This window comes from Capricornis sumatraensis, chromosome 17 (assembly GCF_032405125.1).
Source record: "Capricornis sumatraensis isolate serow.1 chromosome 17, serow.2, whole genome shotgun sequence".
Lineage (NCBI taxonomy): Eukaryota > Metazoa > Chordata > Mammalia > Artiodactyla > Bovidae > Capricornis > Capricornis sumatraensis.
In genome coordinates this window covers 58,148,725-58,164,210 of record NC_091085.1, presented here as the reverse complement: position 1 = coordinate 58,164,210, position 15,486 = coordinate 58,148,725, and the positions used below count along the sequence as shown (strand labels likewise).

The 15,486-nt window shown below is 53.2% G+C and overlaps 1 protein-coding gene across 3 annotated transcripts in view; it reads right to left on the bottom strand.

The window, feature by feature from the left end:
- The window catches only part of NCOR2 (nuclear receptor corepressor 2), a 157,658-nt gene that overhangs the window by 123,821 nt on the left and 18,351 nt on the right, over positions 1-15,486 (bottom strand). For all 3 annotated transcript variants that reach the window (XM_068989806.1, XM_068989807.1, XM_068989808.1), the window contains exons 5-6: positions 12,727-12,840; positions 3,182-3,238 (exon numbers count right to left, since the gene is read on the bottom strand). In XM_068989806.1, the coding sequence (XP_068845907.1) occupies positions 3,182-3,238; positions 12,727-12,840 (171 nt within the window). The remainder of the gene's footprint in view (positions 1-3,181; positions 3,239-12,726; positions 12,841-15,486) is intronic.

Genomic DNA, 15,486 nt, shown 5'->3' with positions numbered 1-15,486 from the left:
GTGGAGGGCTGAGCCCGCAGGGCCCTGCTCGGAGCCACTCTCACTATTATCTCTCTTGCCCACGTGTGTTTCTGCGGGCCACGTGTGTTTCTGCGGGGCCCAGGACACCGCCCAGGTGACTGTCTTCCCCGGCTGACTGCTCCCTGGCTGCAGATGGGAGAGACCCCCGGGGAACCGGACTCCCCAGTGGTGCCGCCCAGTGACCTGAGACCTGGGGTCAGCAGCGCCAGCCGCAGCGCCAGCCCCACTCCCAGCCTGAGACAGGACTCCCGGGTGGCACGAAGCAGCTCTCTGCGAAGAGTGTGCCTCTGAGCTGCCTCTGCTAGGAGGATACCTCTGGCCACTCGGGCCATGTGGTACCCAAGACAGAGGGCAGACCTGTGAGGAATTGGCTGGTGGCAACCCCCTGGGCTCAGCACACCTCTCCACCTCCTCTCTTGCTGTGTGACCCTGGGCAAGGCACTGCCCTCTCTGAGCCTCACCTGTAAGGTGGATGGTGACATCTCCACAAGGCCTGACTTGGTGCTCTATCAGCGTGAGTCCCCTCTCCAGCCACGCCAAAGGCCACCGAGCTAAGAGCCTATGGACTTCAAGAGGACTCCAGGGACAGCCACGCAGCCCCACCAGTCACTCCAGACCTCCGCCTCCTGTGCCACCAGCCTTGAGGGAGCCTCCTCTCTGAGAACCCCAAGCAGAGGACGGTGTCCTCACCCCCAAAGACCCAGGAAAGAATCACTGAGACTGTGAGCCCCACAGACACCCTGCTGCTCTCGGCGGAATTCCTCAGGCCTCCAGACCCAGGGATCTCCCTTTAGGTCCCCACCGCCTGCTCAGGAGCCCTTGGGAGTAATTAAGTCAGGAAAGGGGAAAGGAAGGGCCTCCAGGTCTAGAAATGGTTGAGGGGCCAAATCTAGTCCTGGAGCTCCCCTGGCAAGAAAGGGGAAACCAAGGTGAGCAGCGGCTGACTGATGGGGATGGAAAATGGTGGAGTGACTCTTGAAAATCATCTGGCAATTAGTTCCTCAAGAGGTTAAACACAGAATGAATATGATCCAGCTGGGTGGATGAGACAGTAAAGACTCTGCCTGCAATGCGGGAGACCTGGGTTCAGTCCCTGGGTCGGGAAGATCCCCTGGAGAAGGGAATGGCAACCCACTCCAGTATTCTTGCCTGGAGAATCCCATGGACACAGGAGCCTGGCAGCTACAGTCCGTGGGGTCGCAGAGAGTCGGACACGACTAAGGGACTAACACTTTCACTTTCGGCAGGTCCAGGCTTAGATATCCACCCAAGAGAAAGAGCAACACATATTCACATGGAAATCTGTACGTTCCTGTCCACAGCGATTCATTTATAATGCCCCAAAGCAAAATCTACCTAAAGGCCCATCAATGGGTAAATGGATAAACTAAATGCGGTCCATCCGTACAATGGAATACAATTCAGCCATAAAAAGGAATGAGGCAACCAAGACACAAGCTACCACTTAAGAACAGGAAGCTCAGAGAGAGAAGCCAGGCACAAGAGGCCACGTGTTGTCTGATTCCACTGATATGAAATGTTCAGAACAGGCAAATCCATAGAGACAGAAAGCGGATTGCTGGCTGGGGGGAGAGGGGTGGGAGGCGAGCAGAGGGAAGATAAGGAGGTGATAGTTCAGGGAACAGAGTTCTTTCTGAGAGGGTGCAATGTTCTCAAGTCAATTGTGGAGACGCTCACACACATCTGCTAATGTACTAAAAACCACTGAATTGTACTCTTTAAATGGGAGAATTGTATGGCACGTGGATTACGTCTCAATAAAGCTACTTAAAAGCTTTTTTAAAAAGAGGCTGCGAGAGACATCTCAGAAAGCATGCCCAACGGAAAGCAAGAGCTCAGGCTGGGAGCTTGTCACCCACTGCAGGAGGAGCGTTGGGCTCTGTCCTTGAGCCATAGGAGCCCCTACCCCTACCCAACTCCCTGTCTGGCTCTGCCCCCTGCGAGGACCTGGGGACAGAAAGAGGCCAGCTGCTCACAGCTCCACAGTGGCCCATCCGCAGCCGGTCCCCCAGGCTGGGGAGCAGCTGTCACTGCAGAAAAAAACTCCAGGGACAAAAGTTCCACCCTCCGAGGCGACCACAACACCAAGTGCCTGCCGGGGGCCAGGTGCTGTGCGGGCAAGCCTTTACCGCACACGACTTCATTGGTCCCTCATCAAGATCCACAGCGTCCCCATTTCACAGATGAGAAAAGGAAATGAGAAAACCGAGTCCTTTTCCCAAGGCCACGCGGCAAACGCAAGGTGGGGCCAAGTTTAAAATTAGGCTCCGAATGCGTAAAACTTTATTTCCGCCCCTCACCCGGTACACACATGCAGAGACCCTCGCACCATCCAGCAGGCGCATCCCCCATGCTGTGCCCACCATCTCTGCACCCACCCGCGCCATGGGACACCCGCGCCAGGGTCCCGGGCAGGCGGGAGCTCTGGCCATCTCTCCCAGGACTCCAAAGCCACCAGCCGGGAGTTTCCGCGCTCCCATGCTTCCTATTCTTGGTGACACAAGAGGATGACAGGTGCCTGAGATAGAAGAGGCCTGGTCTGCTTCCAGTCTCTGCTGCCGACGTGGCATCTTCCCATCAGCAAAATGACACTGACAGTGGTAACAGTAACAACTAACCCTCCACCCTTACTGTCTAAGGGGTGGCATGTTCAGGGCTTGACAAAAGGGTGTATGGCTCATCTTCACTAATGGGTATGTGCGATTATCCATCCCAGTTTACAGACAAGGAAACACGGCACAGAGAGGTTAAGACACCTGCTCAGGGTCACACAGCTAGGAAGCAACAGACCTGCGAGATGAACCCAGATCACCCGGCCCGGAGCACGGGCTTTCTGCAATCAGCCAGACCGCACGGGTTGGACTCCAACTGGTCAGTCTTGCAGCTTGACTGGCTGGGCTTGGGAGCAGAGCCGGAGGACTGACACACCCCCACCTTGCACCCAGCGCGGCCCAGCCCACCTGCCCACTGTTATCTGCCTGTCCCTCTTATCAGAGGGTGGATTTCCTGCCTCCTCCAGAGGACAGAGCAGCTTGGCAACAGACAACTTCCTCCTTTTCTCCACACCCACCTGCTGCCCCGTCCACCTCTCTAGCTACTCCCCGCTTCCCAGAGCACCCCACCCTGTTCCCCAGCTCACCAGCTCCACCTGGGGCCCCAGGCCTTCCAGAATCCGATGTGCAGCCTCGGCCTTCTTCTGCAGAGGGACGGAGAAGAGGAAGAATTAAAAAAAAAAAAAAAGACACCCAAGGCGCACGCACACACACACACACACAGAGAACAGATTATAAATAGAGGCCTCCTCCTGGAACACCAAGCAGCTGCCCAGCCCAGCACGCCCATCCAGGCCCCAGGGGTGGGGGTGGGGGGCGGGGAAGGTCCCCCTCGCCAGCCCTCCCTGGGCTGCAGACCAACACAGAGAGGCCTGAGCATCCCCACAGCAGCCCTGGCAAGCCCGCCAAGTTTCGATTCGAACAAACACACCCTGTTCTCCAGTGCCGGCTCCCCCGAACCCCCCAGCTCGACGCACCCCCCTCACCCAGGGCCCGGGGTGGGCACAGATCCCCGGCCAGGCCTCGAGATGCCTTCCTCTGCCTTGGAAGCCTGGAAGCTGGCTGAGTGTCTCCAATTACCTCGGAGCTGGTGCCGCCAGTGAGTGGGGAGGAGGAGGGGGAGAGAGGGCGAGATAGAGGCATGGGGAAGATACCCTTTCTAGGATTCTTCTATTTCACAATCATGTGACTATTTCTGAGCTGCCCTGGAGCTCCCCGCCTCCCTCCCCACTCACAACTCAGGACTTATTAGGAAAACAGGAACGTATGGCAGAAAGGGCTAGGTGACTGCGAATTCAACAGGCTGGACCCTGACCATAAAGGACACGTTGTGTCCGTGCCAGGCCCCCAGTTCTGGGACCACAGGACCCGCTTGGCTGGGCCAGCTAGGGGATGGGGTGGGCACAGAGCTGGGAAAGGTGGCTTCGGGGGATGTCTCTATCAGATGAAAAGCAGGGTGCCCACAGTGCACATGTGGGAGACCTGAGACCCTCCCGTGACCCAGGACAGGCTGGGTGCTTATGACTCAGCCCAACTCAGGGAGACCAGCCAGGACTCGGCGTGGACGGGCAGGGCAGGCCAAGCAACTCACCATCATCAGATCGAAAGCCTCCCCCAGTGACCCCCCAATCCAGAACCACCATACAGGGGTGACTCAGAGCCCTAGAGGACATGGCTGACAACAGAATTGGAGGCCCAGGTGTCACAGCAGTGGGGAGGCATGCTGAGGGCCAGCCTCACCCCTCCCCCAGCCCCCGTGCCAGGGGGCAGGTATGTAGGTGGGCTCAAGCTGGCGCCGAGGACGGCTCTGCCTAGAGCCCTGGGCCCAGCCCACCCAAGAACAAGCCATGATCTTGGCCCCCTTTGTGCAAAGCCAGAACCCTGAGGGCAGCAGCCTCAGAGTGTGGCTCGGGGCCAGAAAATCTTGTGGGGGGGGGGCGGTGCAGATGATTATCATTAATGATGGCCATTTTATTGAGAAGCTACTATGAGTCAAGCATTGGGTACACGGCATGCATTAGTAGTATTTGAATCACACATAACACGGAGTCAGGGAGATAGAAATATCCCCATTTTACAGATGATGAAACTGAGGCACAGGAAAATAGTATAATAAGTCTTTCTTCTGATCTCCAGGCTCCAAGAAGGGAGAAAGACAAGAGCTGGTCCTATCCAGGGCCTCCCCTAGATTTAGGTCCCGCATCTTCTTTGAGTTGTGGCAGGTACCCGTCTGGCAGTCACCGCAAACCACCCCAGCCCTGCTCACATCACAAAGCCAGAAACTGTCAGCCATGGGGGACCAAAGATGGAAGAATTCCCTAGCTGAACCAGAAGGACTGGGTATAGGGTGGCAAGAGGACAGGGTCACTTCCACAAACATTTGAGCAGCCACTCTGTATTAAGCACCACGGCATGAAACAAAACGAATAATATTAGCCTCTGTCTGCAATAAACCGAGGCTAGTGGGCAGTTAGTCATGAGCAGTGATGGCAGGTTAGTATGCTCAGGCAGGAAAGGTACGTGAGGTATACGAGGGAGTCATTAAGTGGGTCAGTCACTCTCTCCAGAAAGGTAAAAGGAGGGATACACAGTCAGGGTTTTGAGGAATGAATAGGAGTTTATGTGTACTCATGAGGCTCTGTGGAGATGGGAAACTGCCCATTGAGACAAAGAGGTGATGTCAAACACAGGAAGGGCAGGGCTGGAGAGACTGGGACACTAGAACTGCCACATCACATCCCTGGGCCCGGGTCTCAGATCCGGGACCCATACGAGGGCTCAGGAACCCTGTGTCCTATGAAGCACAGAGGATACCATCTTCTATCACATCCTCCCTGTCTCGGGAACACAAGCACCTGGGGAGGGGCCTTCCTGCAGCCCCTGCAGAAAAGAGCAGGGAAGAGACCCTTCCTGACCTTCCAAAGCCACAGGGAGCCCAGCTGACGAGGCACAGCCCAGGGCAGCCAACTCTTGTCACACAGCCGATGTGAGATCTCCTTTGCTCCCTAACAGGCCTTCCCCCAGGCTCTGTGCTGAAGCCCTGAGTGGCCCTGGGGCCTTTTTAAGACAACTCAATTTCCAAAAGGTCACTCAGGGAAAAAAAGAAAAACTGTCATGGAGCAGTCCTAAAGATGCCGCAACACTGGAATACGGGACGGCAGGGCAGTCAAGAGCAAGGCCACACGGGCAGCTGGACTGGGCTCTGATCCACTTGCCAGCTGTGTGGTCCTGGACGCGTCCCTTCACCGCCTCCGAGCCTCAGTTTCCTCATCTATGAAATGGGGACAAGAGCAGCACTGCCCCATGCAGCTGTTGAGAGAATTAAATGAACTGACACACATTCCGAGCTAAAATCAGAGCTAAAATCAGGATCTGGCATGTGGGGAGAGCTAGGTAAGGGCTAGCTGTTATTACTCCTGTCAACAGTAATGACACGGCCACGGCTCACACCAGGTGACCCCCTACACGTCCCAGGCCTGGATCCCTTGTAAGCCATGTCCCTTTGGATTCCTGCAGGTACTCATGGCAGAAGCTTCTAGCATCAGCCTCATTTACACACAAGCCGAGGCTGGGGTCACACAGCTCAAGCAGCCGGTAAAGGATGGGACAGGCAGGCCCTGAACTGGCACCCCACTTCCTCACGTTTTCCTGGGGGGGCTTCTTCCACCTCACGCTACACATCGCAGCTCCCAGGCTCTCTGGTCCAGTCTGCAGGGGCAGGGCGCTGGGAGCAGTGGGGACGGGGTGCCACTGGGAATCTGCTTGGTGGTTTCCAGCGAGCTAGGGCCGTCAGGGTGGCTTTCGAGAAATACACAGCTGTCCATCAGGGACCCACATCTGGGAGTCCGCTCTGCTTTAACCCTCAGCAAGTCACTTCAGCCCCACACGTGCTGACTCAAACACATGTGTATCCACACAAAGTCATCCCACTGGAACACACACACGTGAACAGACATATAAATGCATAGGAATCACACGCCCCGTACATGCTGAGCCACACATAGGCACACACCCACACACACAGAGCGCTCAGTAGGTCTACCCACGTAAACAAATAAACACATACATGTGTGGGGTACAAGTGCACACACGTCCCCCGCAAGGTAGCTCTAACACACAATTTGCACATATGAAAACAACTGACCATTGTTACACATGTACTCACACACACGCACACATGAACCGCTCCCTCCAGACACCCACACAGAGTCCTAGTTCTTGGGCAGGAGGGCCAGAGCCTCACCCTGACCAGACCCCTGGCCAGCCCCCCGCCCCTTGAAGCCCCCATTCTAGCTCCTCCAGTCTGAGCTCCAAGCCTCACCGTCCTCTTCTGCAGAGAGGAGGCAGCACCAGGAAATACCCACTTACCCACCCAGGAAGTCTGGGACCCCCGCACCCCACTCTAGGCTGCACCACCCTCCCCTCCATACCTGGCAAGTGCTACAGCGTTTCAGGGGAGCAGTTACCCCTCCCCCCAGGCTCAGCTTCCTCATCTGTAGCTGCAGCCTAAAGACCCCGTCCAGAACCTTTCCAGGTGCTGGATGGAAGTGACCGAGTGCCGAGGTATAATTCATGGGCCCTCGTTAACTCAAGAGCACAGCACTCCCTACATGCACAGGAACCTGGAGGAAGCCTTGGACTCCAGGGCTAGTTAGACAGACACAGAGGCAGAGGCGGGGCTCAGCCTGGGACGCCCGTATCACAGCTCGAGTGGGAGGGGAGTCTGAAGCCGGGCATTGGGGTTCCTGGACTCCCAAAATGCTCTACAAAATGCTTCACATTCTTGGTTATTATTACTGATAGAATTATTCATCTTCGTCCAGCTTAGTCCTAACCACACTGTATACACACTTTACTAGAAAGATGCTTAAAATCTAAGACAAAAAAGGACTTGGTTCTTACTCTCTGATTTCCTCCTCATCCCTTAGCAATCGGAGGGCCCTGCCTCCGTGAATTCTGCCTCCTCACCATCTTCGGAAGGGGCTGTCATCCTCTTCGCTGGAAATATCCTTCTACCTTTTCCCAGCGGTGCCCATTTGTGCAGACCTAGCTCAAGTCACCTCCAGGAAGTCTGCCTGGATTGCCCACTGCCCTGGTCTTCTACAGTGCCAGCACCATGCAAACTGTATAAGGATGTGTAAACATCCTTCGCTAGTGCTGTGTGTGTGTCTGTTGTACCCAAACTCAAAGTGTGAGCCTCTTCCCACAGCCGCCAGACCTCCACCTCCAACCCCTACACGTTCCCTTTCAAGATCAAACGAGAGTCCATCCCCTCTGTGAGCCTCCACGCGTGCTGCAACCCCCACAGAAGGCACTCCTCAGGTCGACGGCCCACCCACTGGTTCCAAGAAGCCTTTCCCAATCCCGGTCATGCCCCGCCCTGCCCATTCCTGCCCCTTGGGGCCTGCAGCAACCCTGCCTCCTGCTCTGCCATCTGTGTGCACCTGCCCGGCCCCGCCCACACAGGCAGCTCCCCCCATGCATGCTGGCGCCTCGTCCATGTGCCCCGAATGGATAATGAACCTGAGTCCAGTCTGCAGAAGAGCCAGGCAGGCTCTGCCCGGCAGGAAGCCGCATTTTCCAGCCGGCGTGGCATTTAAAGATAGACCCTTGTGTCCGCCTCTCAGAGGAACCCGCAGAGAAGGAAGGAGGATTAAAATTTAATCCGATTGATCCCCCAAGGGGCAGTAAGTCCTGACTGCTCCTGCCCACCCAGCCTCCAGCCCTTGAGGCTTGGCCCAGGTAGGGGGACCCCCGCCAACCTCCACTGGGGACACAGGCCAGTCCCACCCAAAACTAGAGACTCTCTGTGCGGAGAGTCTCCCACCTCTCTGGCATCCATTCATCTGTTCAACAGATACTTAAGAAACACCTACTATGTGCCAGGCACTGGAGATACAGCTGGGGAAAAAAGAATCCTTGCCCTCATGGAGCCTCTATTCACAATAAACAAACAAAATATAAATTATGTCCAGTGGCGACAATTAAAGCCAGGGAGAGGAGGTGCTGATGGGTTTTCAGGATTAAACAGAATGGCCCTTGGCCAAAAAGGGGACATTTGAGCAAACAGCTGAAGGAGTAAGAGAGAGACAGCCCGACGGGGAAAAAGGAGCCCTAGGCAGGGGACGCAGTCAGTGCAAAGGCCCTGAGAAAGAAGCATGCCTGAGTGTTCAAGAAGTACAAGGGTCTGAGGCTGGAGCAAAGGGTGGGGGTAGATGAAAGGAAAGAAAGAGGGACTGGGACAAGGAGGGGCAAATTCTTTAGACCCATGGTGTGTTTGGGATGGGGGGTGGTTCCAATACGTGAACTGTGAACTTCCAGATGTTCAAGCTGGTTTTAGAAAAGGCAGAAGAACCAGAGATCAAATTGCCAACATCCACTGGATCATGGAAAAAGCAAGAGAGTTTCAGAAAAACATCTATTTCTGCTTTATTGACTATGCCAAAGCCTTTTGACTGTGGATCACAATAAACTGTGGAAAATTCTGAAAGAGATGGGAATACCAGACCACCTGACCTGCCTCTTGGGAAACCTATATGCAGGTCAGGAAGCAACAGTTAGAACTGGACATGGAACAACAGACTGGTTCCAAATAGGAAAAGGAGTATGTCAAGGCTGTATATTGTCACCCTGCTTATTTAACTTATATGCAGAGTACATCATGAGAAATGCTGGGCTGGAAGAGGCACAAGCTGGAATCAAGATTGCCGGGAGAAATATCAATAACCTCAGATATGCAGATGACACCACCCTTATGGCAAAAACTGAAGAGGAACTAAAAGGCCTCTTGATGAAAGTGAAAGAGAGTGAAAAAGCTGGCTTAAAGCTCAACATTCAGAAAATGAAGATCATGGCATCTGGTCCCATCACTTCATGGCAAATAGATGGGGAAACAGTGGAAACAGTGTCAGACTTTATTTTGGGGGGCTCCAAAATCACTACAGATGGTGACTGCAGCCATGAAAAAAAGACGCTTACTCCTTGTAAGGAAAGTTATGACCAACGTAGATAGCATACTCAAAAGCAGAGACATTACTTTGCCAACAAAGGTCTGTCTGGTCAAAGCTATGGTTTTTCCAGTGGTCATGTATGTGTGTGAGAGTTGGACTGTGAAGAAAGCGGAGCGCCGAAGAACTGATGCTTTTGAACTGTGGTGTTGGAGAAGACTCTTGAGAGTCCCTTGGACTGCAAGGAGATCCATCCAGTCCATTCTGAAGATCAGCCCTGGGTGTTCATTGGAAGGAATGATGCTAAAGCTGAAACTCCAGTACTTTGGCCACCTCATTAGAAGAGCTGACTCATTGGAAAAGACTCTGATGCTGGGAGAGATTGGGGGCAGGAGAAGGGGACGACAGAGGATGAGATGGCTGGATAGCATCACCGACTCGATGGACATGAGTCTGAGTGAACTCCGCAGTTGGTGATGGACAGGGAGGCCTGGCGTGCTGCAATTCATAGGGTTGCAAAGAGTTGGACATGACTGAGCAACTGAACTGAACTGATATCTCCTCCCAGAAATCTACTGGGAGTGGGCAGGAGGCCCAGGTCCCTGCTGCACCCCAGTGCCTGAAACAGTGGCAGGCCCAAACAGATGCTCAGTTACATAGCTGTTGAATGAGTGTGTAAATGAAGGAGTATGTGGGACGAGTGTGCCCCAGCCAGAGCGCCTGAACTGGCCAGGCAGGCGACTGCTCTCAGAAGCTCAGGATCTAGGGCTGGAGTCCCAGTCTGCCACTCACTACCTGTAAGGCCTTGGGGAAATTACCCAGAGTTTCTCTTTCTTCATCTGAAAACATGGAGTAGGGGGCTGGGGGAAGGCCAGTGTCTTTCACCTACTGTCAGGATCCCATCAGGATGAAATTAGCATAAATGGGCATAAAGTCCCCAGCCTGAGGTGCTGTTGGGGTGAAGAGAGGACAATACCACCTGAGGATCAGGGAGGCCTGGAGTGACGGCTCCAGCAGCTCTGCCTTTGCCCCCTCTGCCACAGGGTCCTGGAGCCAATTCATTCTTGGTTCTGATCCCCAGCCTCAAAACTCACTTGCTGTGCAACCCCAGGTAGGTCACTTTCCCTCTCTGAGCTGTGGTTTTTTATGAGTAAAACAGAGAGAATAATAGTACCTATCTTATACAGGTTTGGAAAGAATACAGTGAAATCATATAAAACGTAAACAATGGCAAGAATAAAAGAACAATGACAATAACAATTAATAGCCCAAGCTTAGCACCTACATGGAGAAGGCAATGGCACCCCACTCCAGTACTCTTGCCTGGAAAATCCCATGGACGGAGAAGCCTGGTAGGCTGCAGTCCATGGGGTCACTAAGAATCGGGCACGACTGAGCGACTTCACTTTCACTTTTCACTTTCATGCATTGGAGAAGGAAATGGCGACCCACTTCAGTGTTCTTGCCTGGAGAATCCCAGGGACGGGGGAGCCTGGTGGGCTGCCGTCTATGGGGTCCCACAGAGTCGGACACGACTGAAGCGACTTAGCAGCAGCAGCACCTACATGGTGGCAGGCACTGTTCCAAGGATGCTACATAATGAACTTATTTAATCCCCACACCCTGGTACAAGGTAGGTGCTATAATTATCATTATTTCACTGGTGAGGAAGATGGGTTACAAGGAGGCTTAAGAAATATGCCCAAGGTCACAGAGCCAGAAAATGGTAGAGACGGGATCTGAACCTAGGACATCTGGCTAAAGTACACACGGCCCCTTCAGTTCTCCTATCATTGTGATCATTACCGGTGTTGACTGGGTAGGAAGCCACGGTGTGAGAGGTGACCAGCCCTGACAGGCCCGGCACACAGTTCCCAGGCTCCCAGCAAGTTCAGTCTCATCCTGCATCTATTGCAGTTTCAAGAGGTGATGGCATAGCTAAACCAGTTGATCCAATAGTTTCCTGCCTGGAGCTACAGCCACAGGCACCAACCACATGTTCCCCGGCTCCAGAGTCAGCCATCCAAGCCATGGGACACCATGAACTCTCCAGCGCCTGCCTGAACTCTAAGCACTGATCCAGCAGCCGGGGCAAATCTCATAGCAGAGACAGCTGGGAAGCATGGCCAGGGGCCAAGGACAGGAGCGGGGGGGAATCATAGGAGTCCATCTGTCACACTTCACTGTGTGACCGCAGACAAGGAACAATCCCTCTCTGGGCCTCAGTTTCCTCTCCTGTAAAATCAAGGAGGGGACTCGATATCCACAGGCCCTGAGCACATTTGGAAAGAGTCAACTGCAAATCACTGAAGCTGAGCTCTTAGTGGTTTGACTGAGAAAAATGGGGCGCTCACCACCTCACCAGATAACAGATTCCACTTCAGTGCAGCTCCAGCCTGGGGGTTCAGCCCCCTCGGAGACACTCTACTTTGGGCACCCTGAGCCCCTTCCCCTTCAGACACCCAACAGCTGCCCTCCAAAGATCCCTACGAGGCTCCACAGTCTGCTACAGACTCTATGTTCAACCATCCCAACAGCCCTTTCTTTCCAGGGCTCAGTGTAAACAGAGGCCAGTGTCAACAAATAAGGCTCTGGGATCTGACAACTCACGGGTTCAAATCTCAGGCCCACCACTTCCCAGTTGTGTGACTTTAGACAAGTCACTTAATGTCTCTGGGCCTCAGTTTCTCCCTCTGTTAATTGGAAACAATCACCATACCTACTCTCTGACGACTGCTATGTAAAAAAACTTTGCCCATCACCTGAAAAGAAGGAGCTATTCAACTAATGTTGCTGTTATGACAAATAATGTTACTACTGTCTTTGCATTACAGGAATTTCTTCTGAGTACCTAAGTGATTACCCATCTCCCCCACTGATCAATTGGCCCCTGAAGCTCTCCTATGACCTAATGCCTGCATTTTCATTGCATCCCACAGGCCAGCCACGGTCCAAACCACAGCCACACCAAGATGGGTCTCCATTGGCCACCCCTTCCCCTCCTATTCACAAACCCAGATCTGTGGGAGGGGGGTCACAGGGATGCCCATTTCACAGATGGGAATACTGAGGCCCCGGGAGAGAGTCAGATCCTTTACAGTGACACCTGCCTCCCACCTGGTGGCCAGCACCGGGCAAGCAGGAGAAGGTGGGGCCGGGGCTACGAAGGACAGGATGGGGCATACCCGGTTCTCGTCGTAGATGATCTGCACCAGGCTGCGATGCTTAGACTCGATGGGTGGTGGTGACACAGGCTTCTCGGGCTCTGGCGGCTTGGCGGCCTCCTCTTCCAGCTGTTGCTGTGGGGAGCGGGGAGAGTGTAGTGGTGAGCACGCCGGCAGGCGGAAGGAGAGGCAGCCCCCCCAACAGCGGGGGTGGCTCCCCGTTCAGCCAGGCTGGTGGCCCCACACAGGAAGTCAGGCTGCTAACCATTTCCTCTGAGTCACCCGCAGGAACTCCAAGCCCTGGAGAGGCCCCAGCTCCCACAGGGAAGGGCCCGACCTGGGCTGGCTCCAGACTCTGCTGCCAGCCTACCTGGGCGTAAGTTCCGCCTTGGTGATTTACCCGCTAGGTGAGTATTAGCAAGCAGTTTAACCCCGCTGTGCCTCAGTTTTCTCATCTGTAAAGTGGGACTCATGGCCGTGCCTCCTGGATGGGTTAATTTATGTACAGTCAGACTGGGGGCTCACTGAAGGTGACCCATTATCCATCATTAAACACATGCCCTGTCATCCTCAGGAGAGGCTACGGAGACTCTGGAGCCAAACTGTCCATACTGGAACCCTATTTCTACAACAGTAAGTCTCCTACATATGAATCTTTGAGCTGCAAACTTTCAAAGATGCAAGCATGCCCGTGTATGCCAGCTGTTGTAATGTAATTACTATAATTTTGAAGGTCCTGTAAGATTACAAATGGTTATTTTTTGTGTTTGTTTTTCATGTATTATTTGTGTGAAAAGTATTATCCCTACTACAGTACAGTACTATATACCCGATTGTGTTAGTTAGGTACCTAGGCTAACTGTTGGTTGAGAGTTAGTTGCTCATAGGGAAAGTCACTCAGTCATGTCCAACTCTCTGTGACCCCATGGACTGTAGCCTGCCAGGCTCCTCTGTCCATGAAATTCTCCAGGCAAGAATATTGGAGTGGGTAGCCATGCCCTTCTCCAGGGGACCAAACCCAGGTCTCCGACATTGCAGGCAGATTCTTTACTATCTGAGCCACCAGGGAGGCACAAGAAAACTGGAGTGGGTAGCCTATCCCTACTCCAGAGGATCTTCCCAACCCAGGGATTGAACCAGGGTCTCCTGCACTGCAGGCGGATTCTTTACCAGTGGAGCTACCAGGGAAGCCTGTGTAACTTCGTTGGACTAAGGTATAAACTGGACTTAGGAATGTGCTTTCGGAATGGAACTTGTTCATATGCAGCGGACTTAACTGTATTTACTTGCTGTGTAACCCTGAGAAGTGGCTGAACTCCCCCAAGCCTCACCTTTCTCATCTGGAAAATGGGGATAATAAAAAGTTCTATCCTAGAGAGTTGATATGAGGAGTAAATGAGCGATGCACACAAAGCACTCAGCACCTAATGAGCAGCTTCTCATCATCATTATTATCATTATCATAAGCCCTGTGGTCTTCATACTGGACCCTCCTCCTCCAAACACCATAAAAGACCTCCCTGCATGCTGTTATCTGCTTTATATCAAAAGGGCAAAGCAAAAACCAGAGAGTTTAAGACACTGGCCCAAGGTCACACAGGGGGCCAATGCCCAGGGAATACAATCTGACAGGGCATCTTGAGGGAGGTGAGAACACTGTTCTTTGCTCATAAGGCTCACACACACTGCCCATGACCATCAAGCAAACCATTATGAACTCGAAAATACAGCCAAGAGAGGGGCCATGCAGAAAGAAGCCAGGCTGCTTGAGCCAAGCTGCCTCAGTTCCACAGTGACCCCTAGTGGTGGCTTTCAGAAGGACAACCAGCCCTCAGGAAAACATTGAAATCCCTCCAAAAAGTGTGAAAGAAACTAAGCCAACAAATGGAAGGCATGCTTAGCCGGGAAGAAGATTCTCACCAATCAGTGAAGGGGACCCTCCCTGAGACACTAAAAATTAAACACAGAGTTCCTGTAGGATCTCGAAATTTCATCCCTAGATACAGACCCAAAGAACTGAAAACAGGTGCTCAAACAGAAACAGGAACACAAAAGCTCACAGCAGCACTATTCATGAGAGTCAAAAGGTGGAGACAACCTAAATGTCCACCAGCTGATGAACGGATAAACAACTGTGGACCATCTATCCATACAGTGGCATACTGGCCACAAAGGGAATGAAGTGCTGGCAGAGGCTGCAACGTGGATGAACCTTGAAGACATGATACCGAGTGAAAGATCCCAGACAAAAGAGGCCACGCGGTGTTTGGTTCATTTACAGGAAATGTCCAGACAAATCCGCAGAGACAGAAAGCAGGTTAATGGCTAGTGGAGCAGGGAGAAAGGGAGTGGCTGCTAGTGTGCACAGGGGTCTTCTTTGGGGGTCATGAAAATGTCCTGGGACTAGATAGAATGGGTGCTCATACAACGCTGTGAACAGACTAAATGCCGCTGAACTGTTCACCTTACAAAGAGTTATTTTATGTTTTGTGAATTTGAAAAAGTAAAATGCCAAAGTGGAATTTCTTTTTTTTTTAATCTGGCTATCAAGGGCTGCCCTGGGCCACCTGGCTTCCAGCCTTAGTCACAAAGGTGTGCACAGGCCTGTAGCTTCAGCCTCACCCCAAAGCCAGGCCTGGGGGACCTAAAGGCCCAGCACTCCACTGGCCTTGGCAATAACTGCTGACTCCAATCAGGGCCCAGCCTCCCCACATGATGCACTGCCATCCTGGAAACCCACCCACTTCCCGCAGTAGGCCAAGCCTCACTGACTGGTCAGGC